Source organism: Nuphar pumila, chromosome 12, assembly GCF_984573655.1.
Source record: "Nuphar pumila chromosome 12, dmNupPumi1.hap1.1, whole genome shotgun sequence".
NCBI lineage: Eukaryota > Viridiplantae > Streptophyta > Magnoliopsida > Nymphaeales > Nymphaeaceae > Nuphar > Nuphar pumila.
In genome coordinates this window covers 15,756,387-15,780,284 of record NC_143260.1, presented here as the reverse complement: position 1 = coordinate 15,780,284, position 23,898 = coordinate 15,756,387, and the positions used below count along the sequence as shown (strand labels likewise).

At 37.4% G+C, this 23,898-nt stretch overlaps 1 protein-coding gene across 2 annotated transcripts; it reads left to right on the top strand.

Moving 5' to 3' along the window:
• The first annotated feature begins 1,041 nt into the window (after positions 1 to 1,041).
• Positions 1,042 to 22,927, top strand: LOC149820115 (serine/threonine-protein kinase 52-like). Of its 2 annotated transcripts, XM_089982533.1 has the most exons (7): positions 1,042 to 1,537; positions 3,211 to 3,332; positions 19,231 to 19,427; positions 21,035 to 21,209; positions 21,821 to 21,955; positions 22,044 to 22,215; positions 22,626 to 22,927. In XM_089982533.1, the coding sequence occupies exons 1-7, from the start codon at positions 1,099 to 1,101 to the stop codon at positions 22,706 to 22,708; spliced, it is 1,323 nt and encodes a 440-aa protein (XP_089838659.1). In that variant the 5' UTR covers positions 1,042 to 1,098; the 3' UTR covers positions 22,709 to 22,927. The 2 variants fall into 2 exon arrangements, with proteins under 2 accessions (XP_089838659.1, XP_089838660.1); XM_089982534.1 differs by lacking the exon at positions 22,626 to 22,927 and having other exon boundaries at positions 22,044 to 22,529.
• The last annotated feature ends 971 nt before the right edge of the window (positions 22,928 to 23,898 follow it).

Genomic DNA, 23,898 nt, shown 5'->3' with positions numbered 1-23,898 from the left:
TGTAGAACTTGGATGCAATAATTATGCATATATTTGGGGGAAAAATCACATGTCTGAAAGAAATTCACATATGTGAAGGTTAAAATTATCCTTTTACATCCGAATATGTCTTTTTGGACATCAAAAGGATTTCAAAAATTATAAGATATGTTAGGTAGTGCATATTTTTTTGTCGTACAATAAGATCATTTTTTGAACAAAAATGAGACACCCATTGAAATTCTTTTTCATACATTTCTTAATAAAATTTTGTTTCACAAAACCAAATGCCCAAAAGATAAATGTTTTGGATTCCTCCATATGCATATCGTGTCCTTTTGTGCTTTTGAAAAAAGATTTTTCACAGACTTTCCGTAACTTTAAGGGCGATTTGCTTTCTCAATTGATTGAGAAAGTGAATCTGATTTGTATAAGCAGCCTAACATAAAAAGTTATGCTGTGAGAAAGTAAATCTTATTTGAGAGTCAATTTCTAATTTGCTTGAGGTTCAAAATCACATGAGACTCCCACGTGATTCTAAATCTCAATGTGTTCTAAATCATGGGGCTAACCTTGACGCCTTAGATCAATCTTAGCTTGACTCAATGAGTCAAAAGATTACACACACCCAATTGACTTCAAGATGATGTCATGCATGCATGCATGCAAACGGGGGCAAGATTCTCCAACTTCAACACGTTGGACGACTACTTTACCCACAAACCATGACGGCATGACCATACCAATTGCATGTCATACAAGAAACGACGATGATGACGATGACCTCATGCTTACATTAACGGTGCACATACATGCATATAAAAGACGGGTAAAAAAAGATGTGTCCCTTATACGTCTTGACATCTCCCTCTTCACCGTCGGAGGGACATCCAAACCAACCATTAAAATCTACAACATAGTAACAGATACTGCCAAATCTGAGAGTGTGAAAAAAAGTACATTTGACCGTGGGACACGAGAAAGATAGACTCCGCGTTATTAAGAACAAAAGCAAAAGAAGAAAGAGAGAGAGAGAGAGAGAGAGAGAGAGAGAGAGAGAGAGAGAGAGATGTGTGGGTCAGAGGGCACACGTTATGCTCATGCCATCCATGTGCCCACATGGATAGATGGTGCAATAGCATTGCAGCGGTAAGGGTAGAAAGGAAGAAGAAGAAGAAGAAGAGTACCCAACAGCCGTTCTTAGATAATCCCATCTTCTCACTGATCTTTTCTTTTTTGGGGTTTTTGTATATTGGGCTTATTGGGTATTCCGTTTTGGGTGAGGTGAGGGAAAGAATGATGAAGGAAGGGGATGGGTTTGTGAGGGCGGATCAGATTGATCTGAAGGAATTGGATGCGCAGTTGGAGAGGCATCTGAGCAGGGCATGGACGATGGAAAAGGGTGCGGGCGAGAAGCCCAAGGAAGCGAAGAATGCGGCCGAGAAGCCCAAGGAGGATTGGGAGATCGATCCAGATAAGCTCATCATCAAGAGTGTCATTGCTAGGGGAACCTTCGGTACCGTTCATAAGGGAATCTATGATGGGCAGGATGTTGCAGGTCTCTCTCTCTCTCTCATATATCTCTATTGTGGTACTGAACCACCATAACTTATGCTGGTACACAGACTTGATTTACATATATCTAATCCCCAAGAGAAAAACCTCACTGTATGATCATGTTTATCATCTTCTATGTAGTATTTTTATGCTTTAAAGTTGATGCCAACATGATGCTTAGGGCTATTTTTAAGCCATCATTTTCTTTATGAATCGTGAGCGGCCGATTTTTTATCATCTAGAAATTGAATCTTGTGGTATATTAGATGTAATTAAAGTCTACCAACATAGTAAAAAGACCATGTTAAACACATCTGTACGGTTATATTTAGCATTTGGTGGCGGGGTCCTTGCAAACAAGAAAGTTTTCCATGATTTTCTGATATATACTGGCAGTTAGTAGCTCGAAACCAATTATGTGTCCTAAGATCTTGAACACTTCTAGAAAACATAGTTGGAAGTGCTTTTTACTTAATCCAAACCTGTAGATGTGTTTTGTCATTGCATATTTACTAAAGACCATGCTTTTGATCAAATTAATTAAATGAGAAATCGATTTTTAGTGCAATATGAGTTATATATTTTTATTGCTCTAAAAACACATCTAAACATGAAAAATGTCTAATCTAATACATGTTTCCTGCTAAGTAAACTATTGAGAATATATCTGTAAGTTTAGATTAAGCAAACACCTAGAACTTTGGTCTTTGAAGCTGTTAGGACTGTTTAGGATGGTCCTAAAAAGTCTTATCTCCTAAACAGCTTCAACGGGCAAAGTTTGGGTATTTGCTTAATCTGAACTTACAGATGTATTCTATATAGCTTACTTAGCAGATGTATTGGATTAGACGTTTTTCATGTCTATATTTTTTTTTGGAGTGATAAAGAATCAATGGCTCATATTATTTGCATTGAAGATGATTTTCTGGTTACATTGATTCTATCCAAAGCATGGTTGTTAGTAAATAAGCAATGATAAACACATCTAGATGGCACATGAAATATCATATACTAACCCAGTTTTATCTTAGGACTGCAGAGCCAGCTCATGTAGTAAATAAGCAATGATAAACACATCTAGATGGCACATGAAATATCATATACTAACCCAGTTTTATCTTAGGACTGCAGAGCCAGCTCATGTAGATTGGACAAAACTTAGAGATAATGATGAATTGCAGATTTTTCTAGTGCTATTGTTTTGGTTCACTTGATACTAGTTTTGAGTCTTTTGACAATAGAGTTAGTAAAAACGAGATATGTAGCACCACTTTTTTTGTGCCAAAATCCATGATCTAATACCAGTGTGGTGAATCAACAATATAGGAAGTTTTGATTCTCTTTCAGAGCAGTTGTGTGGCTTAGTGGGATGTATTTGAACCCCATTGCCTATTCCTTTTAACAACCGTATTATGGACTTTTTTTAGCTTTATATTCTTGCATTATTGATTATTTTTTATTCAAATGCCCCGTTCTACTTTTTGTGAGTTGCTAAGAACTGTGTCATATGTAGTTATCATTCATATCCAGCATTTTACCTTAGGATTTGTTTTATGTACTTATCTTTTTAAAGGCCAAATATCTCATTTACTACATTGAACTTTTTGTCAAACAGAATCTAATATCTCCATATCGTGCAAAGTTTCAATAACATTTAACTTTGTTGGTTTTTAGTTAAGCTGCTTGACTGGGGAGAAGAAGGGAGTAGGACAGAGGCCGAAATAGCATCTCTCCGAGCAGCATTTACCCAAGAAGTAGCTGTCTGGCACAAGCTTGATCATCCCAATGTAACAAAGGTAACATTTCTAATTGATGTCTGTGTCTTAATTTTGGAACAACTGCAAGATTGCCATATGATTATGTCCTGAAGATGCCATATTCCTGTGAATTGCAATACTATTCCTTTAGTGATCCTTTAGAGAAGGAAGAAACAAACATGCAGGCTGCTCTTCGCATGTAAAAAAGTAGAAATATCTGAGGTCTATGGAAAGCAAAATTGTTTAACTTTACTGGTTCCTTTTTGTTGGTTTACCTCCCTATACCATGAAAATGCTCAGGTCTGTTTCTGAAAATGGTTTGTGTGATAAGTGACCATTGGATTGCCCAGAGAAAGTAGTAAGGCAGAGGAAGTTTCTCCACATTTAGGTTCAGCCTGCTACTTTTTCCAAATGCCATCAACCATGAAATTTTTGTCCAGAGAGAAATTTGTCTTTTTAGACAGATTTCTCGAGGGAAGCTAGCTGGAACTCATGAGGTCTGACTACTTTTTCTAGAAAAACTTTATCTAGCTCTAAAGTTGAGCTTCTCCATTATCACCATTGCTGTCCCTAGTTTGCAAGCAACCACCATCTCTTGTCCAGTTTACACTAGCCATCACCACCACCTCTCATCTGGTAACAACCACCATTGACCACCACTGACCATCATCTTTGCTATTACCCCGTTCCTCTCTCTCTTTCTCTCTCATCTGGCAACAATTTCCATCAACTTGTTCCTTCCTTCCACTCTCTTCCTCGCCATCAATAATAACCACAATCGACTAATGTTCTTTCCTTCCTCTATCTTCCTCACAATTATCAATAACTACAATCTATGTCACATGGGTGCGGGTGCGGGGATTCGGCACTTCCAAAAAACCCAGGTGCGGCAGGGGCAAAAATGTATATATATATATATATATATATATATATATATATATATATATATATATATATATATATAAAGGAGGGTCCGGGGGTTCCCCCCGGCGCGGTCAGTGGGTGGGGGGGCTGCCCCTGGCGGGGGGTTATAGGGGGGCAGTGCCCCCTCCCCCCCCCCCCCCCCCAAGATTTTTTTTAAATTCCGCAGCCCATTTCATAGGGCAATTTAAAAAAAAAATCCAAAAAAATGGATCGAAATGACCCTGGGTGCGGTCAACGCACCCAGGGTCGGGTTGACCGCACCTGCACCTGCACCCGCGTCGAGTCGTGTCGACGCGGGTGCGGCACCCTGCTAGCCGAATCCCTGTTACATAGACTACAATTAACCACCATCAGTGTTGCATGTACCTTTTTCTCTCTTCCCTCGTCCAGCAACAACCACCATTGACCGCCAGTATCAATGTTGAATTTAGTTCATTTAATCGATGACTCTTGGTTTTTTTGTTAATGTTTTTGGATAGATTTTTAGGTGCAATGTGAATTATTTGTTACAAATAATTTTGCATTGCTTGAAATTGGTTGCTTGGTTTGATATTCTGGTTTAATTGTTTACTAGAAAACATGCCTTTGGATGAATTTATTTCAATGAAAACATATTTTTTTTAATTGCAAAATTTTGGTGCATATCAGACATTGATTTTTAGATTTGTATGTTTTTTTGTGTGTTTTTGCATGGGATATATGCATATGCATGCCTTCTGATTGTTTGTGCCTGCATACATGTGATTTTGGGGTGTTCATGGATAGGGAAGGAATTGGGTTTGCAGCAAATTTCTTTTAATCTTTCACGCTGCTTTAGAAGCATTTGGATGCTTGATGTAGAATACCAAACAGCTCATGTTTTGGAGGTGGAAAACTTCAGTGTGTGCATGCATGTTGACTATGTGGCAGATCTACTTCCCACCTGTACATGTTTGGAATCACTTGGGAGAAACTAAATCTGATTTGGGAATGGAAGCAGAAAATGGAACAGTTTAACATCAAGAAGCTACACAATTATTAAAAGTTCATGTCTCTTTCATGAATATAGTGTTTTTGGACCTTATATCTTTAATAGCTCTATTGTTCAAAAGATGAAAGTGGGTAAGACAAGAAATGTAAAACACATACGGTGCATAAGGTTGCTGGATTTCAAAAGTTTGTATCTGCCTATTTGTGATGAGAAACAAGTTTCGTTATGTCCAACAGTGGCTATTGGATATCAAGATTTACCTTTGTCTTGTAGGTTGTAGTTTTTGTATTACTCCTGGCTCATTCAATATGTTTCCATGCTTATACTCATTCTTCATGAAATCATGATTTAAAAAGAAACTAGGTTTTCTACAGTGTTCATTTGGAACCATTTCTAGTAATCACTGCCTTAAAATTGAAACTACAAAATACACCATCTCATTTTAGTTTATTCCACTAGGACTTGTAATGTAAGTACAATAAACTATTAATTGGAGAATTCCTCAATAAACAGTAGAGTGCTGTAACATTGCATTCCTGCAGCATCTAATAGAGATAGTGTTCCTCCTGCACATGACTTGGAAATGATACAAAATCCAAGTGACGCTTGTTTTTTCAGGTCTTAGCAATGATTATAACACATCCATCATGCTCCTGTCAGAATGATTGTGAACGAATTACAATTTGTCAAAATTGACCTGTATGAAAGTAAAAAGATCCATGTTATCTTGTTTGTGCAGCAACTAAGTAGAAAATCCATACACAAGCACTCACATGCACACACCAACTAAACAAATAAGTTTGATGGATAATTCTTCAGATACTAGGCTTAAACAGCACTAGGAATTGTTATCCCATCTCATCTGCAATTGAACAATCAATGTATCATAGCTGATGAGTTTAAACCATGTTCTTGATGTAGAGTCAGGAATCATGTTATAAGTAGCTGATAGGCTTTCTTTTTACCCGTGTGTGGGCAACTTTGGAAAAGTAAGCACTCTTCTTTAAGGGTGTCAATGGGTCAGGTTTGACCTGAACTTGACCTGTACCAAACCCTATAGGGTCATGGTTTGGTGATAAATAAGAGCATAGTTGGCAAACTCATGACTCGGATTCGGATCGCCCGACCCTTGACTTGTGAGTCAGCGGGTCAACTTTGTAACTCGAACGAATTAGGACTGCATTTTCTAGTTGTAAGATATAGAAAAATTAAATTCCGTAGTGTATAATTGTAGTGAATCAAGAGAAATGCAAGAGAATGCCACTAAGGGCTACAAGAGATCACAAATACGGATAAGCCCCTTATGGACCAAATACACTCTTACAAAGAAGAACTCACAAGAGAACAAATATAAAAAAATATAATTTTGTATTTCACACTTAAAATGCTTAAAAAAGCATTGTCATACAATGGAGAAGAACCCCCTTTAAATAGACAAAGGGGAGCTACAAGGGCTAGTCCAACTAGTCATTGGACTAGCCCCAATGACTAGAAATATAGCTGTTGGGACTAGCCCAATGGCTCCAAGATTCAAACAAAAGAAAAAAAAACTAAAATTTAAAAAACAAAATTACAGTACAGCCCCTACTAGGCCAATCCTATTACAAGTATGAAATGATTGAAATACCAGACTCGTTTTTCGACTAAGATCCACAAATTTTCAATGTAAAAAAGATAAAAAATATTATTTTACCTGGTATGGTTCGGGTAATCCTTATAGGATCCGGGTATGGTCTCTCTTAATGTGGGTTTGATTGAACCCGAGTACCATCATCTCAAATCAGGTCTGAGTTTGGTTCCACCTGGGTCCGAAACAAACCTGACCCATTGACACCCCTACTCTTCTTCTTTTGGTCTTGAGAACCTCAGAAGGGTGCATGAATATCTTGGGTTTTTTGTCATCAAATTAGCTTGTTCCGTTCTTTTTCCAACCTGGAGATCAAACCGTCTGAAGTTTGTGAGCTTAGTTGGTCAATGTATGGCTCAAAACAAGCAGTTTTGTCATTTCATAATACATTGAAGAGATAGGTTCGTTAAGTCTGTGGCCAACAACTCTCTGTTCATGCACTGAGGTCAAAAAAGGTAAGATCATTATCATTTAATAAATAAATAACATTATAATGATCAGTCATTCACAACATTTAGTAATACAAATGCAGTTGTTCATCCATAATAAATGTGATGAAAAATTTAGGACAGTTTAGATTTCACCTTGGAGTATTTACAGATAGAAGTGGAGATCGTCCATCCCAACAACAATGTCCATTGATGAGTGAACCAAATCTAATATAGTTAATTATAAACTAATCAAAACAATGCCTATTATAAACAAGAAATTATTTCAATACAGAGAATGGGAAACCTAAATTGGAAAGCTTATAGCAGTATCATAGTTGTTTTTGTGTTTAAATATAACACTTTTAGATGGAAGATATATTGCATGCTAATTTACATGTCCTGCTGAATTTCATTCGGAAGCACTGGAAGAATCATGAAATTCGTTAAGAGAACTGTCATGGAACATTTACCATTAAATTGACGTCTAACATGCACATGGAACCACTATCAAGTATCCTGATGTATGCCCAACATGTTTTTGTATATGCATCTTCTTTAGCAATTATGTGATGACAAACAAACAAACAAACAATCATTAGAATGTCAGAAAGTTGTAGTTCTTGGTTTATATTAAATAGCGTAAATGTGCTTTAGCTTATTGCATCATGAATTTATTTACCTTTTGATTTTTAATGTCATACTTATATTGTTTCTGTTATCTTTTATTCTTCAATAATATCCTTAACATTTTTGTTATTAAGACTATGACATCTTATGAACTGAACAAATTAGGGGTTGTTTGAGTTCTCTTCCTCTCCTTCAATAAGTTCTCATTAACATTTGTTACACAATTACACTGTTCACATGATTGGGACTGGTATACTAAAGGACAGATCTGCCATTTGGTTTCATTAGGTCTTGAAATCTGTCTTTTGTCAGCTCAGTTAAATGTTTCATTCTTGATTATTATAGCATAGGTTTCAGTATCCTTGTTGTCTAGCATTAGTGCAACCCAGTCATTCAGAAAAATATATAAGCTTCAAGCTAGACATGATTCATGCACTACCCTTTGGTTGTAATATCACAGAATCATGAATATGTGGAAACTGATTGCCTAACTACAATGTCAAATTATAAGAGTTTGCGGCAATCTTGTGATGCCACCTGTAAAGTCATGTACTTCTCTGGGAGTCATATCAACCTTTTTGATAATTCTTTGACTGTCCTTCTGGCTCTGCATACATGGCTGAACCACAAGTTTTGTCTGGACCTTTACACATTTTCCGAAGTCAGCGTACGACCACTCTAAGTATATGATTAATCTAGTTTGCTTTAGTACTTAGGAATTCAAATTTGTTGTGGGAAGGAGGTTTAAATTATTTTCTTACTTTTTAAATTATTTCCCTAAACTCAGTTTTTATCTAGAGTGAACACTCTCTATTTAGAGTCAACAGGCTACTTTTAGTGGGAAGGAGGTTCAAATTATTTTCTTACTTTTTTAATTATTTCCATAAACTCAGTTTTTATCTAGAGTGAACACTCTCTATTTAGAGTCAACAGGCTACTTTTAGTGATTCCCAAATTTTCCGTTTTGAAAGATGCGTCCAGCAGAAGTGGCTTTGAGTAAGAACTGAGAGGCCCAGAGTAAGAATTGTTATGTTTTTGAGACGACTAGGGCCTGTTCTAATTTTGTTCCAAAAGATTATTAAGCCACTTAAATGCTCTTGTATTAATATACAATGAATATGGAGATATAGTAATGACTTCCCTAACCATCAATCCAACCATATTGCTTCTGCCACCATTTCCACATTGTTGCATGTTTCTTTCCTTATCCCATTTATCCAAGTGTTCTAAAGGATTGCTATAGGTGCTACATTACAATGCCCTCGTTACTATCTTCCAGCCATGCGCTAGACAATATGAAATTGAGTCTTGCAATATTTTTTGATTCTGTGCTACAAAAAGACCACCGGACAAATCATATCTAACCTTTTGCTGTTGGCCAACGTAAGTGGGGTGGAATGACAGATGGAACATGCAAAAGTTATAACCCTTAAGTTAGGGCTCTAGTATAGTTCTTGAAGGAATATTAATGGCAGCATGACTGAGTCATTTTAATGTTGTTTTGATCAATGTTCTGCTTTTCTTGCCTTGATTCCTAGCTTTATCCATATAACTATGATTGTTTGCTACCTGAAATGGCAATAATGTATGGTAAAAGATATCATTGCATATGATAGACATATAATGAAATAAGAAAAGAGCCCACACACCTCACAAGAGGCACAAAAACAAGCAACTATGGGTACAAGCACAAGAGCCACTTAGGGCCAAAAAGAGCACACTAACACTCTCAAAAATAATATTTTATTAATAAATCAAATGCACAAACAATGCATACATTTACAAGGGACTTAGTCCCATTTATATACAAAAGAGAGAGGAGAGCTAGCCGTTAGAGCATCCTAACGGCTAGAACTAGCTGTTACATAGCTCTAACGACTAGTTAGCTAGCCCAACTAAATGACAAAAATTCCCTTCAGAGGGCATTAAAAAATACAAAAATAAAAAGAAAAAGAAAGAAAGAAATATACACTTTTATCCTAAATACATTCTACTATATATATACCTATATGTGCATACATATATAGATTGTGTATATATATGTATGTATATATACATCTTAACACTGTCGAAGTATATATATATGTACTCATAATAATGTAATAGGTTACCCATTAGGGTATTTTGGTCTTTTTACTTTTTGTAAATAGTCGTGTTCATTAGGGGCACTTTAGGTAGTTTTACTTTTTTCTTTTCTTCTTTTTGTCAAGGGCATTACTATCTTTGAAATGCCCTTGATAAAAGAGTCATTGGGAGCAAGGTTGTAAGTATCGTATCGTTACTTGTATCGGTCGGGCCCAAAATAAGATACACATTGTATCGTAAAAAATCATAAATTTTTAATAAAAAAATCATAATTTTTTAATAAAAAATCACAAATTTTTAATAAAAAATGTAAAAAAATCTAAAAAAATCAGAAAAAACTAGCAAAAATTCTAAAAAAAGTATAACACATGAAGTAATGATGAATTGCACAAAATACAACTATAAAATCACATATGAAACATGCATATCTCTATGAGCTGCATAAGATATCATTAAACATCATCTATCTCACAAGAATAATGCAAAATATTAAATATGTTGCAAGTAAGAACATGCTACATGACTCGTATTTTCATATTACATAAACAAAAGTATTATAACAATAGTTAGACTCTATTTTCAATCGGTTTTCACTCATTACCTGAGTGCCCCATTGCCATGCCAGGTCATCTGATGCCATCTTTGTTGGAGGAGAGTGGAGCCTGATTTCTATCTTGATATAAATATTTATTTTTTGTGAATTGTTTTTGGAGGGTAGCTTTGTAATTTTACTCATAATAAATATTTTTTTACCTTAAACCACTTGAGTGAAAAAATGGTGGAAAAAAACTTTTATTTTAACAAACCGCAAAAGCCCTCTTCTTTGTGCACATATTGGCCCCAAATCTCTCTCACAAGTCCTAGGGTGCATGAATATCTCTCTAATGGCTTCTACACAAATGAGGGAGTTGGCCCTCAAGAGGTCTTAAAAACCTAAAACTGAAAAATTATGATTCGACCTTTTTTTAAGTGTGCTGATCCTATATCATACAATACACTCTATATCGTACGATATATATGATTCAGATATGATATGCACTCGTATCGTGATACAAGTGGATATCGTATCATATCGATATTCTTCATAGTAACGATTCATATCATATTGTATCGTCTGATACGGTACGATACATATGTGGAGAAACCCAATACTGCATAGGAATTAAGAGAGAAAGAGAGAGAGAGAGAGAGCAGTTGAGAAGAAAAATCGTAATCACCTTTTAGGGCTAAACACCTCTTGTTTAAATAGAGGTTTAACCTAATAAACAAATTACAAAGAGGTCCCTCATTATTTGTAAAATTCTAAAGAACTATTCTTTAAAAATAAATAATAACTTTAAAGATAAAAACATTGAAACTAACTAATAGTCAACTAGTCTTAACACTCCCCCTCAAGCTGGAGCATAGATATCGATCATGCTCAGCTTGCTGCAACATTTTGAGAAACTGGGCCTAGCAATAGGCTTTGTAAATATATCTGCAACTTGATCCTCCGAGTTCAAATGCTTGGTAGAGATATGTTCAGCTTGAACCATATCTCTTACATAGTGGCAGTCAACTTCAATATGTTTTGTCCTCTCATGAAACACAGGATTATTTACTATATATGTAGCTGCCTTGTTATCACACATCATCACCATAGGAGATGAGACCTTCACTTGAAGATCATTTAATACATTTCGAACCCACATCAATTCAGCTGCTGTTTGGGCCATAGCCCTATATTCTGATTCGACACTCGACCTAACTACCACGGTTTGCTTCTTACTTCTCCATGAAATTAAATTACCCCCCATAAACACACAAAATCCAGTGATAGATTTTCTATCCTTAACAGATCCAGCATAACCAACATCAGAGTAGGCGACTATCTCCAGGGTTCCCCCTTTCTTAAATAATAACCCTTTTCCAGGGGAAGATTTTAAGTACCTGAGAATCATCATTGCAGCATTTCAGTGTACTTCATTCGGATTTTCCATAAACTGGCTAATCTTGCTTACTACTAAAGCAATATCCGGTCTAGTCACAGTCACATATAGTAGCTTCCCTACTATTGAGCGATAACTTTTGCTATCCACAGGTTTCGACCCTTCTTCTAACAATTGAACTTTGCGATCCATGGGAATATTTGCTGGTTTGGCTTCCAACATTCCTATTTCTTTTAATAAATCAAGAACATACTTACGTTGAGACAAAACCAAGCCTTCACTGCTTCTGGCAGCTTCTATGCCCAGAAAGTATCTAAGAGGACCAAGATCTTTTGTAACAAAATGCTTTTGAAGATGAGCCTTTGTAGCTGCAATATCGTTCATATCATCGCCTGTAAGGATGATGTCATCCACATATACCACCATAATAACTAGACCCGAGTTAGTTTTCATGATAAATAATATGTGATCTGACGCTGACCGCTTAAAGCCAAACTTTGACATCACGTCAAACAACTTTTGAAACCATGCACGAGGACTTTGTTTCAGACCATATATCGCCTTCTTCAACCTGCACACCTTCTGACACTCCCCCTCAACCTCAAACCCAGGAGGTTGCTGCATGTATACTATTTCTGACAGATCCCTATATAAAAATGCATTTTTCACATCTAGTTGACACAGACACCGTCCATGGTGAACAACTACAGAGAGAACTAGACGGATGGTACCCATTCGTGCGACAAAAGAGAAAGTTTCAAAGAAATCAACACCATATGTCTGAGTATACCCTTTTTCTACTAATCTGGCCTTGTATTTTTCAATAAAACCATCTGAGTGGTACTTAATGGTATATACCCATTTACATCCAACAATGTCAGCATCCACTAGGGGATTAACCAGGTCCCACATCTGTTGAGACAATAAGGCATCCATTTCCTCTTGCATTGCCTGCTTCCATCTACTATCAAGCTCTGCTTGTTGATAGTTCAAAGGAATAGTTTCAGTAGATAAGGCGAAAATAAAAGCTGGTATCGGACACAAAATGAGATATAGGATATAAGGTACATTGTCGTGTCCCCTTACGTAGAGCTATTGGCCTGTTATCATCAACAAGATGATCACTGTCATCAGGAATACTTACCTCGGGAGAAGAAGAAGGAGAAGGCTCAGGATGAGGTGGAGCTCTACGTACATATACCAATGGGGGATTGTGAAACCGTGAGGAAGGTAGAGTAGGACCCAGTAATGGAGGTACAGATTCCAAAGGAAAAGGAGGAATATGAAGGGGAAATGAGTCATTTAGATCAGCTTGCATCTGAGATCTAGTATGAGAATAATATGGAACGAACTCCAGGAAAGATACATCCGCACTGACATACTCCCGATGAGAAATAGGGTCATAACATCGATAGCCCTTTTGGTTCTTTGGATAACCTATAAAAATACATTTAATTGCTTGAGCTGCTAATTTATCACGGTCAGGTCCAAGTTTATGCACAAAGCAAATACACCCAAAAACTTTGGGCGAGAAAGAGAAAAGAGGAGCATTGGGATTCAGGATGTGCAAAGGAATTTTGTAATCCACGGATGATGAAGGCATACGGTTGATCAGATAACAGGTTGTGATAACAACATCACCCCAATAGGAAGCAGGAACATTGGATTGAATCATAAGGGTACGTGCTACATCAAGAAGATGCCTGTGTTTTCGTTCAGCCACCCCATTTTGTTGGGAAGTATAGGCACATGAGGTTTGAGGTTGAATGCCATTGTCTTGATAAAATTGCAACAAGGCTTTTGTTTTGAACTCAAGCGTATTATCATTCAAACTGAGTTTTTATTTCAAGAATCAGTGACTTAATAATACTAGGAACTTCAGATCTTTCTTTTATTAGAAATACTCAGGACAACTTAGAAAAATCATCAACAATAACAAGATAATATCGACACTGAGTCCTAGTAGGAATCTTACTAGGACCCCATATATCCGCATAAAGAAGTTCAAAGACCTTATGGCTGGACTGACTCTGACTAGAATGGAACGAACTCCGATGATGCTTGCCCAATTGACATGCTTCACACTGAAATGAAGTAGTAGACGGAATTTGAGGAATGACATGACAAAGCTTTGACAATGACGGATGACCAAGACGACGATGCCACTGAACATGACTCGAGGAATAGTCGACTGCAGCAAAACTGTGCCCTACTGGATGATGTAAGTAGTAGACTCCATTTTCTTCAGAGCCTCCACCAATCTTCTTCCCCGTTAGCAAATCCTGAAAATGACAACCAACAGGATCAAATATCACTCTACAGTTTAGCTCTTTTGTAAGACAACTCACTGAAAGTAAACTTTGAGGAAATGAAGGAGCATGAAGAACATTTTTCAAATGCAAGGAGGAAGATATAGAAACATTTCCCTGACCAACTACCGGAGAAGAGCTTCCATCTGCTAATGAGACTCCCCGATGAGTAGTAATATCCTTTAGATATGAAAATTAATGAGAATTTTCATATAGATGTCTGGATGCACCTGAGTAAATAATCCACTTACTATCATTGAGATGAAGATGGTTCCCTGTTGCATAGTCCACACCGGCTACAGGAGAGGAGGAGCTTGAAGGACGAAGAACAACCAGTTCTTCATATTCAGCATGACTCATGGAAATGCAGTCACTGGGAGACGAGGCTTCATTTGCATTTGCTACCTCTAGTTTTGTAACATTAGCTTTTGGAGGATTAGGCCTCGATGCAGGAAAGGAAGGCCGTTCATGTTTATCCTAGCAACGGTCTTCTAAGTGCTCGGATTTTCCATAAAAAGTGCATTGAAGTTTACCTCTACCTCCCACACCTCTTCCACGACCACGTCCTCTAATGTTCAGAGTATTTTCACGACCATAACCAGAAGGAACAACTAAGGCAAATGTCTGGAATATAGGATGAGATTGTGGGAGAGAAAAAACAAGTCTGTTCCAGCGATTGTATGCATAAGCTAGAGTAGGTACATCAGATCCAGTTAACATTTGGACTTTAGCAACCGAGAATTCGGAAGATAGCCTTGTGAGGAACCGAGCAACCATGGTTTGTTCTTGATGATCCTTATGCTTTGAACAACACAGAGGCCTGTGAGCATTAAGCCTTTCAAAGGCAACTTTAACAGATGCATAATACTGGGCCAATGTTTGATCTCCCTACTGCAAATTATATATTTCTTGTTTCACTTGCAGAATATAGCTCACATTTGTTTTCTGAGAGTAAGTATCTCGAAGATTATCCCACATCTGTTTAGCTGTATTATAATAGATTAGACTGTCTGCAATATGAGGTTCAACACTATTCATGATCCATAACATAACAATGTCATTATCTTCATCCCAAGTAACATATTTTCCCACTTTATCACTCGGTTCAATTTCCAGCAAAATATGTTTTCTACGATGTCCAGATACCAACATCATAAAGGTTCGAGACTACCTGACATAGTTAGTTTCATTTAATTTCACCGAAGACCCATAAGAAAAAGGATTCGCAAAAGCCTTATATTCCCCGGTAGATTCAGTCTGTTAATCAACATTCTGAGTTTCAGCCATAATGAAGAAAGCTTATGCAGGAAATGATAACACTGCTGCAATGTACGACCAAAAAAAATAAAAAAAAACTTATCAGATTGAATCTGAATATGTTACGAACCCACAGTAAGTTCGACACACTGCATAAGCTACGACACCCCACGATATTTTGAAGAAACACTACATCAGATCTGAACCATTCCAACCTCCTCTACAGGAGCAACCAAAAAAAACTCCATGCCATCTCTGATCATGACAAAAAAAAAATTGTGTATTTAATCACAACTATGTTAGAAGCTCAGTTCTAATGCAGACTGCTCATGGTACAGGATTCACGACAGATAAAATATTGAACCAAGCGATACCCCATTCACGGCAACATAGTTCCGATGAAGACTGCTCACGGTACAGAAAAAAAAGTTGCGATACTCCATTCACAGCAACCTCAGATCGATCGAAGTGTTCCACCATAATAATCAGAAATTTCTTTTCTCATCCAGATCCAGGATTAACATTATAAGATTTGCTTCAGATTCACGACTGAGTCCAGGTCCACTTGATAAAATCACAGCTCATGAAGGCATCACGGTTAACGATATACAGTCCAGATGACAGCGATGTTGCCGAGCTCTATGGATCTGATTACAGATCTATGTCTTGACTCTTGTCAGACAATAGATCTGTTATCAGATCTATGCCACCCAAATTAAAGAAGGTAGAGCACACACATTTTTTTCTTCTGTCGCAGATCAAACTTTGGTTTACGCTCCCACGACCTTCAGCTCTGATACCATGTGGAGAACCCAATACTGCACAGGAACTGAGAGAGAGAGAGAAAGAGAGAGAGAGAGAGCAGCTGAAAAGAAAAAATCGTAATCACCTTTTAGGGCTAAACACCTCTTGTTTAAATAGAGGTTTAGCCTAATAAACAAATTACAAAGAGGTCCCTCATTATTTGTAAAATTCCAAAGAACTATCCTTTAAGAATAAATAATAACTTTAAAGATAAAACATTGAAACTAACTAATAGTCGACTAGTCTTAACAACATACAACATTGGTATAGACATATCCCTTGAATAGGGATATTTTCTGTTAGGATAACTAGGAAGCTCTTAGTTTGTACCTAGAACCTGCTTCTTTCTTCTCTTCTAAGATCTTTAAGTTTCATAGCCAATATCTTTATCTCAGACCCCTTGTTTTCAACGTTTCCAACTAAAAAGAATAAAAGAAAGAAAAAAAGTTTCTTGGTATTGTATATTTTCCAACAGTGATGAATTCACTGATTGATCAAATTGGGCCAGTTAAGCAACTTGACAACTTTTTTTTTCTCTTCCGTTCTCTAGGCTAGGGATGACAGTGGGGCGGGGCGGGGGACAAGGTCTCCACCCCCGCCCCGCCTCAAGATTTTATCCTCCACCCCCGCCTCCATCCCCGGCGGGGATGGATTTTATCCTCCACCCCGCCTTCATCCCCGTTTCATGTCCTCCATCCCCGGTTCAAACGGGGATGAGGCGGGGCAGGGCGGGGATATTGCAGGGAAAAGTGGTCGGGGCGGGGTTGGGGCGGGGATGAGGCGGGGACGGGGCGGGGAAAAGTGCACGTCCATCCCCGGACGGGGATGGATTTTAACCTTCGTCCCCGCCTCCATCCCCGTTTCATACCCTTCATCCCCGGTCCAAACGGGACGAGGCGGGGCCCCGCTTTCCCCCGGTTCACTGCCATCCCTACTCTAGGCATTTATATTTCTCAAGTGAAATTACAGGAATCTTATTCTATCTAAAATTTATAGTAATTTTTTTTATTAACATGTGTCTATTTCACTGTAATTTGGTAATTGCACATTTCTATGCAAACCAAGATTAAGGATGTCAACAGTTTGGGTTTGGGTTGGATATGTAATGAAATATGCGGAAAAGCAAAGAGTGCATTAAGCACTTACAATATCCACTAACGAACAAACAAAAGGGCTAACACCCAAACCCACAAGAGACAACACAACATAAAAATATAAATGTCTATTATTGAAAAGAGAGAGAACTCTCAAGAGTGGAAAATACAAGAGGGGTTCACCCCTATTTATACACAAAAAGAAGGAGAGGAGGAGTGGCCTTATGGCCTTAAAAGAAGAGCCACCTAGGGGCTCCCATGGAGTCGTTGGGAGCCCCCAACGGTCACAAATGTGACCGTTGGGGGCCCCATCGACTCCATGGTGGGGCCCCTTTTAGGTGGGCAAAAATATAAAAAATAAAAAGTAAAAACAGAAAAAAGAATTTACAAAAAATAAAGAAAAGAAACAAGTACCCCTATCGGGTACTTGTGAAATGACTAAAATACCCCTATCGGGTATTTTAGATAATACATATATATATATCTATATAAACATATACATATATATGAATTACATATATTTTAACAGGATATTGGGTCAGACCTGAATCTGTCTAGTCAGATCTGATATGGGAGTCATATCCAATTAATAATCAGAACTGGATTTTGTTTTAGTATTTTACATCCAAAGTCTGAAAGTGTTTCTAAATCTAAATGATCCGACTTTAGTTACATATATTGCACATCTGATTAGGAATTTAGGATAAATAGTTAACTAGATCCAGATTAAGGGCTTTCTCCTCCCGACTGTGAATCTGATTAGCCTACATCCAGTTATATCTCATCTGAGCCTGACCTGTTTACATGTCCAAACAAGATCTTTGATACTTCTCAAGTGATATCTCTGGGGTAGGCTATGTAACCGGGACACGGCACTTAGGGTGCGGTATCCGTGTCGACACAGGTACTGGTACCTAGACACCTTATTTGCCATGTCCTATATTATATTATATTATATATTTTCAATATATAATATATATTTTAGATATATAATATATATTTTAGATATATAATATATATTTTCAGTATATATTATATAAAAAAATATATTTTAGATGTATAATATATATATTTTAGTATATATTTAGCCATATCCCCGTACCCACATTTTTTGGAACTGCCATGTCGTACCCTCCGCACCCGCACCCGCACCCGCACCCGCACCCGCACCCGTACCCGTACCCACACCGGCACCCGTATCCAGGTGACAGTTTAGAATGAGTTAAAATTTTACTGAGTAGATACTTGTGGATTTGAGAATTGGAGCTGCTGCATTATAAATAAGCCATGCACAAAAAAAGAATCAGAAATTAAATACAAAATCAGGGCTGAATTTCATAAAAGATATGCACTTGACCAAATGCAAGAGGTGCTGTGGTATGTTTATTGTCAATGGCAGTGTCATGACATGTTCTTATACGTATGTAGGACTAATTGTGGTTTCTTTGCTGTCACTTTGAAATTGATATTTTACTATTTTGTAATACAGAAATATGTACATACATAGATACATGGTGCTGTGGTATGTTTATTGTCAATGGCAGTGTCATGACATGTTCTTATACGTATGTAGGACTAATTGTGGTTTCTTTGCTGTCACTTTGAAATTGATATTTTACTATTTTGTAATACAGAAATATGTACATACATAGATACATGTGTGTGTATTACCCAGTTTGCTATGTCCTTAAGAATTTCCATCTTCCTCATTTTTTGATAATCTGGGTCCTTGTCAGCTCAAAAAGTGCTGATGCTAGTTCTAGTTCTATTAAATATATTCACATTAAGTTAATTGGTCAATGTTTCATCAAACATGCACTGCTAGGCTATATCTTGCTTTCATGTAGTTTTTTCGAGAATGCTTTATATTGATATTTGCAGTTCATTGGAGCTACCTTGGGCACATCGGAGCTGAAGATTCAATCAGAAAATGGCCATATGGGAATGCCAAGTAATATTTGCTGTGTTGTTGTTGAATATCTTCCAGGGGGTGCACTTAAGACATTTCTTATAAAAAATCATCGAAGGAAATTGGCTTTCAAAGTTGTTATCCAGATAGCCTTGGATATTGCAAGAGGGTGAGGCTTATCACCTGCTACTATTTATTCTGTGGGAAATTTTCAAAAAAGCACCTAAATTATTAGCAATAATCAGAAACACACCTAACTTTTAAAGATTGTTAAAAGCACTTCTAAACTATTTTCTGGTTAATTTAAAAGACCCACAATTTACTTCCGTCAAAGTTGCTGTTAAATATGCATTACAATGACCAATTTTCCCTCAAAAAATATGCATTACAATGACCAATTTTCCCTCAAAAAATATGCATTACAATGACCAATTTGCCCTCAAAGGCACCTAAATTCGGCACATCCATTGCCAAAGACACCATCCAAGACCATAACTAGAATACATACAAGCAATATTAGTTGCAGGGAAAAGAAGAAGGGCACAAAAGCAAAAACAACAAGAGAAATGGTCCAAAGATTGTTAAAAGCACGCCTAAACTATTTTCTGTGGGAATTTTTCAAAAAGGCACCTAAATTATTAGCAATAATCAGAAACACACCTAACTTTTAAAGATTGTTAAAAGCACACCTAAACTATTTTCTGGTTAATTTAAAAGACCCACAGTTTACTTCCGTCAAAGTTTCTGTTAAATATGCATTACAATGACCAATTTGCCCTCAAAAAGTGTGTTAGAGAAACACTAAACAGCAATGATTCTCGCCAAATCCTTGTGGTTCACCCTGATGATTCCTTATCTGCTTGGAGGTGATTTTTTTCCTAATTGAGATTGTGACTGCTACCAATCACGACTAAAACCTTACATCTAAACTGAATCTCCATTCCAAACTCTATAAGTCTCTGTTGTCCAAATTGCTTGATCATTCAACCCAAGAGTCCAACAATCAGAAAACGGTTCAAATCTCTCTGATCAACAGCCCAACAAGGGTAGGAAAACTGATGCCCCCACATAATCTATATCTAGAGAACAACTTTAATTTGTTCAACACTCTAAACAATATGAAACCCTCAACAATCAAAGCAATCCTACTGCTTACCTCCATATTCACCACTTTTCTTTCACCATAAACAGAAACATGAATGTTTCTGCACAGTCATTGCCAAAGACACCATCCAAGACCATAATTAGAATACATACAAGCAATATTAGTTGCAGGGAAAAGAAGAAAGGCACACAAGCAAAAACAACAAGAGAAACAGCAGTACGTATGAGCAAAATAATATTCTTGATGGGATATACTAAAACTCCACAATTGCGAGAGAGAGAAGAATGGTCTTTAGTTTCTGTGGGAAAGGAAGATGGAGGAAAAGCTCAACAAAAGGAAAAAAAAGTTTGAGGGTAAATTAATAAATTTATTCAACAAACTCAACTTGGGTTAGTTATAACCCAACTTAAATGGATGGAATCATGGTTTTGATTAACTGAGCATAAGTTTAGGTGTGTTTTTAACAAATTTGAAAACTTAGGTGTGCTTTTGACTATCACTAATAATTTAAGTGTGTTTTTGAAAATTTTGCTTATTCTGTGATAGGGTGTTTATGTGCTTTGGTTTGCTTGTAATATATATAGTTGTCTATGAATGCCGGATAAAATATTTAAGAAAGTTTTTTGCATTCCCTTCAGTCTGACGAGCTTGTAGACATTTTTCTTGTGTAGGCTGAGTTATCTTCACTCGAAGAAGGTTGTTCACAGAGATGTGAAGACAGAAAATATGCTTTTGGACAAGACACGCACTGTGAAAATTGCTGATTTTGGTGTTGCACGTGTTGAGGCTCAAAATCCAAATGACATGACTGGTGAAACTGGAACACTTGGTTACATGGCACCAGAGGTATAGGCTTAAAACGAAAGTTGTCAATCTACTTTATGTTTGTCCACCTAACAGAAAGCAAAATTGTGTTAAACTTTTATTAGATTGGTAATGCTATTTTCCAAACAAGATTTTGTGAGCATATCAGCTTTTAGTTTGATAAAGTACTAGATATATATGTAGAATTGGTACAACTCTATGGTTACTACAGAGATGGATTGTTTGGAGTTTCCCTGGATAATTAAATGATATTCTAAAATCACGAGAAATAATTCCATTCTGTCATCTATGTTTGTTGTATTCATGTGTTTGTGTAGTTGTCTTTTTCAATCCGTTCCATATGTTTATTATCCAAATGGATTGACACTAGAATTATTATCAGCTCCTATATTTTGCTTACCCTCGTGCATGCCATGAATGTCTTTATCATATAGAGCCTCCTTTGGAAGGGATAAATTAGCTAGGATATCCTTTCAACATGAGTTTGACTACATGAGATTGACTTCTCTCGTGCTTAACTTTTGGAATCTTGTGAAAATTGGTCTTTAGCTTCTACGTATGTTATGTGGTTCCCAAATCAGTCTCTTATACAAATCACAGTGACTTGGTAGTGTCTTTGATATGAATTGCAGGTTCTCAATGGAAACCCATATAATAGGAAGTGTGATGTCTACAGTTTTGGCATCTGCTTGTGGGAAATATATTGCTGTGACATGCCATATCCGGATCTTAGCTTTTCGGAAGTGACATCTGCAGTTGTGCGCCAGGTACCTATCTATTCTTGTGTCCTCGCAATCCTCTTGAATGTGACATCAGGAAAATTAATTGAAAATCTTTTTTTATTCTCAATTGCAGAACTTGAGACCGGAGATACCAAGGTGCTGCCCAAGCTCTTTGGCAAACGTGATGAGAAGGTGTTGGGATGCAAATTCTGATAAACGGCCCGAGATGGATGAAGTGGTGGCGATGTTAGAAGCTATTGATACCTCTAAAGGGGGAGGCATGATCCCTCCTGATCAGCAAAAAGGTTGCTTATGTTTCCGCAAGCGTCGTGGACCATAAAGTTATTGGATTGAATTTTCTATTTATAGCGTTGATATGATTTTGGTGTGACATCTAAGTGGTTTCTTGGAAAATGGTCTTCATATTAGAGAATGACTGAATTTCATCAGTTCAATTGCTGGCTTGTGCTGGGCTGACAAAAGCTGCAAAAAGTCTCTTTCTCATGATAATGTAGGGCTCTCGGTTCCATAATCTGCTAATAACATTGGAGTTTGCTTTCTATTGTAATATAATCATTTCAAAGTAATATAACTATAATTATATGTGGCTCTCTATGAATTGATAGATCAAACACAGCGCTGATGGAGGGCGCGAATGATCTCAAGTCTCAAAGTGAATTAACTTCAATTTCTTTTCTGCTTTTTTTTTTGAAAGGCAAGCTGGGGTTAGGCGGACCCCTACCAGAACAACAGCCGCTCCATGTGGCAGAAGGATTCGATCCTCGTCCTTCAACTTGACACAGGACCCTGCTTACCACATGGGATACCACCTCTTTTCTGCTTTTTCTGTACAAACAGGAGACAGGTTTTCTACATTTTTTGTAACTCTTAGTTATTGTTTGTGGTACTGTCATTTGATATATAACTTGAACTTTATATTTTTGGCACTGAATCTTTTTTCTATAAACTGTTAAACTTATGTGAAGATATAGTCATGGTTGGTTAACCCAAAACTTCCATTCGGATTGGCCAAGCTTGACTTGGTCACTCGGGCAAGTCATGTCAATCGTGTGTTTGTGCATGTGTATGTGTGTGGGTGTGGGTGTGGGTGTGCGTAGGGGTGGCCATCAGGTCGGCCCAACCCAAGGCACATAAGGTCCGACCTAGTATCTAGTCCGCCAAAACCCCGAACCGACTTATCGAGTTCGGATTCGGCCTGAGTCTTATCAGACTCGGGCATTGGATTTTTTTGATGCCCGTCCAATCAGAGTTTGGATCGGCCTGTTCATTTGAGTCAGATCAGAAATAAGATTGCCATTCTGTTTTTGGAAATAGAGGAGATGCCCATCCTTTTATAGATGTGGGATGAGCCTCTTGTTTTTGGCTATCAATATGAGACTAACAAGTTTCTGAAGTGTCCCTCCTTTTACACAAAAGAAAGGGAAATATTAAGAGAGAGAGAGAGAGAGAGAGAGAGAGAGAGAGAGAGAGTTAATGGTACTCTACTAATAAATAGGATGTATACATTGATCATTCAACCCATGCATTAAAGACGAACACATCGAAGAATAGAGGAAGGTGAAAGCACTCCAATGTGCTATAAAAGGATGATGAAGCTCCCGCAATTCTCTCCTTTGAGAACCCCCCATCTATATGGGTCAGGCTTAGGGTCTGATATGATCTGACCCAATAGCATTCCATTGAGAGAAATGTGGTTTAAAATTTTGTTTTTTAATCTATATATAGATTTGGGTACAATCCTAATGACCAAGCCCAACCTGATAATTTGTCAGGTCAGGCTCAGCCTGACTTTATTCGGGTTGGGTCATTAATGAGCAGTGTGACCCCAGCTTGGATCAGTCCAGGTACCCCAAAACCCGGCACGTGTGTGTGATTTTTGATCTATGATAGAACAAGATCCATGTTGCATCGTACCTAATTTATTCTGTAGTTTCTGATCATAGAAACGATCTTGCTTGATCATTATC

Excerpts from the sequence above, each read along its gene's own strand:
- LOC149820115 (XM_089982533.1), top strand. The coding sequence starts at position 1,099 with ATGGATAGATGGTGCAATAGCATTGCAGCGGTAAGGGTAGAAAGGAAG. Across the intron at positions 21,956-22,043 it reads CATCTGCAGTTGTGCGCCAG|AACTTGAGACCGGAGATACC; the intron begins GTACCTATCTAT and ends TCTCAATTGCAG. Across the intron at positions 22,216-22,625 it reads CCCTCCTGATCAGCAAAAAG|GCAAGCTGGGGTTAGGCGGA; the intron begins GTTGCTTATGTT and ends TTTTTTTGAAAG.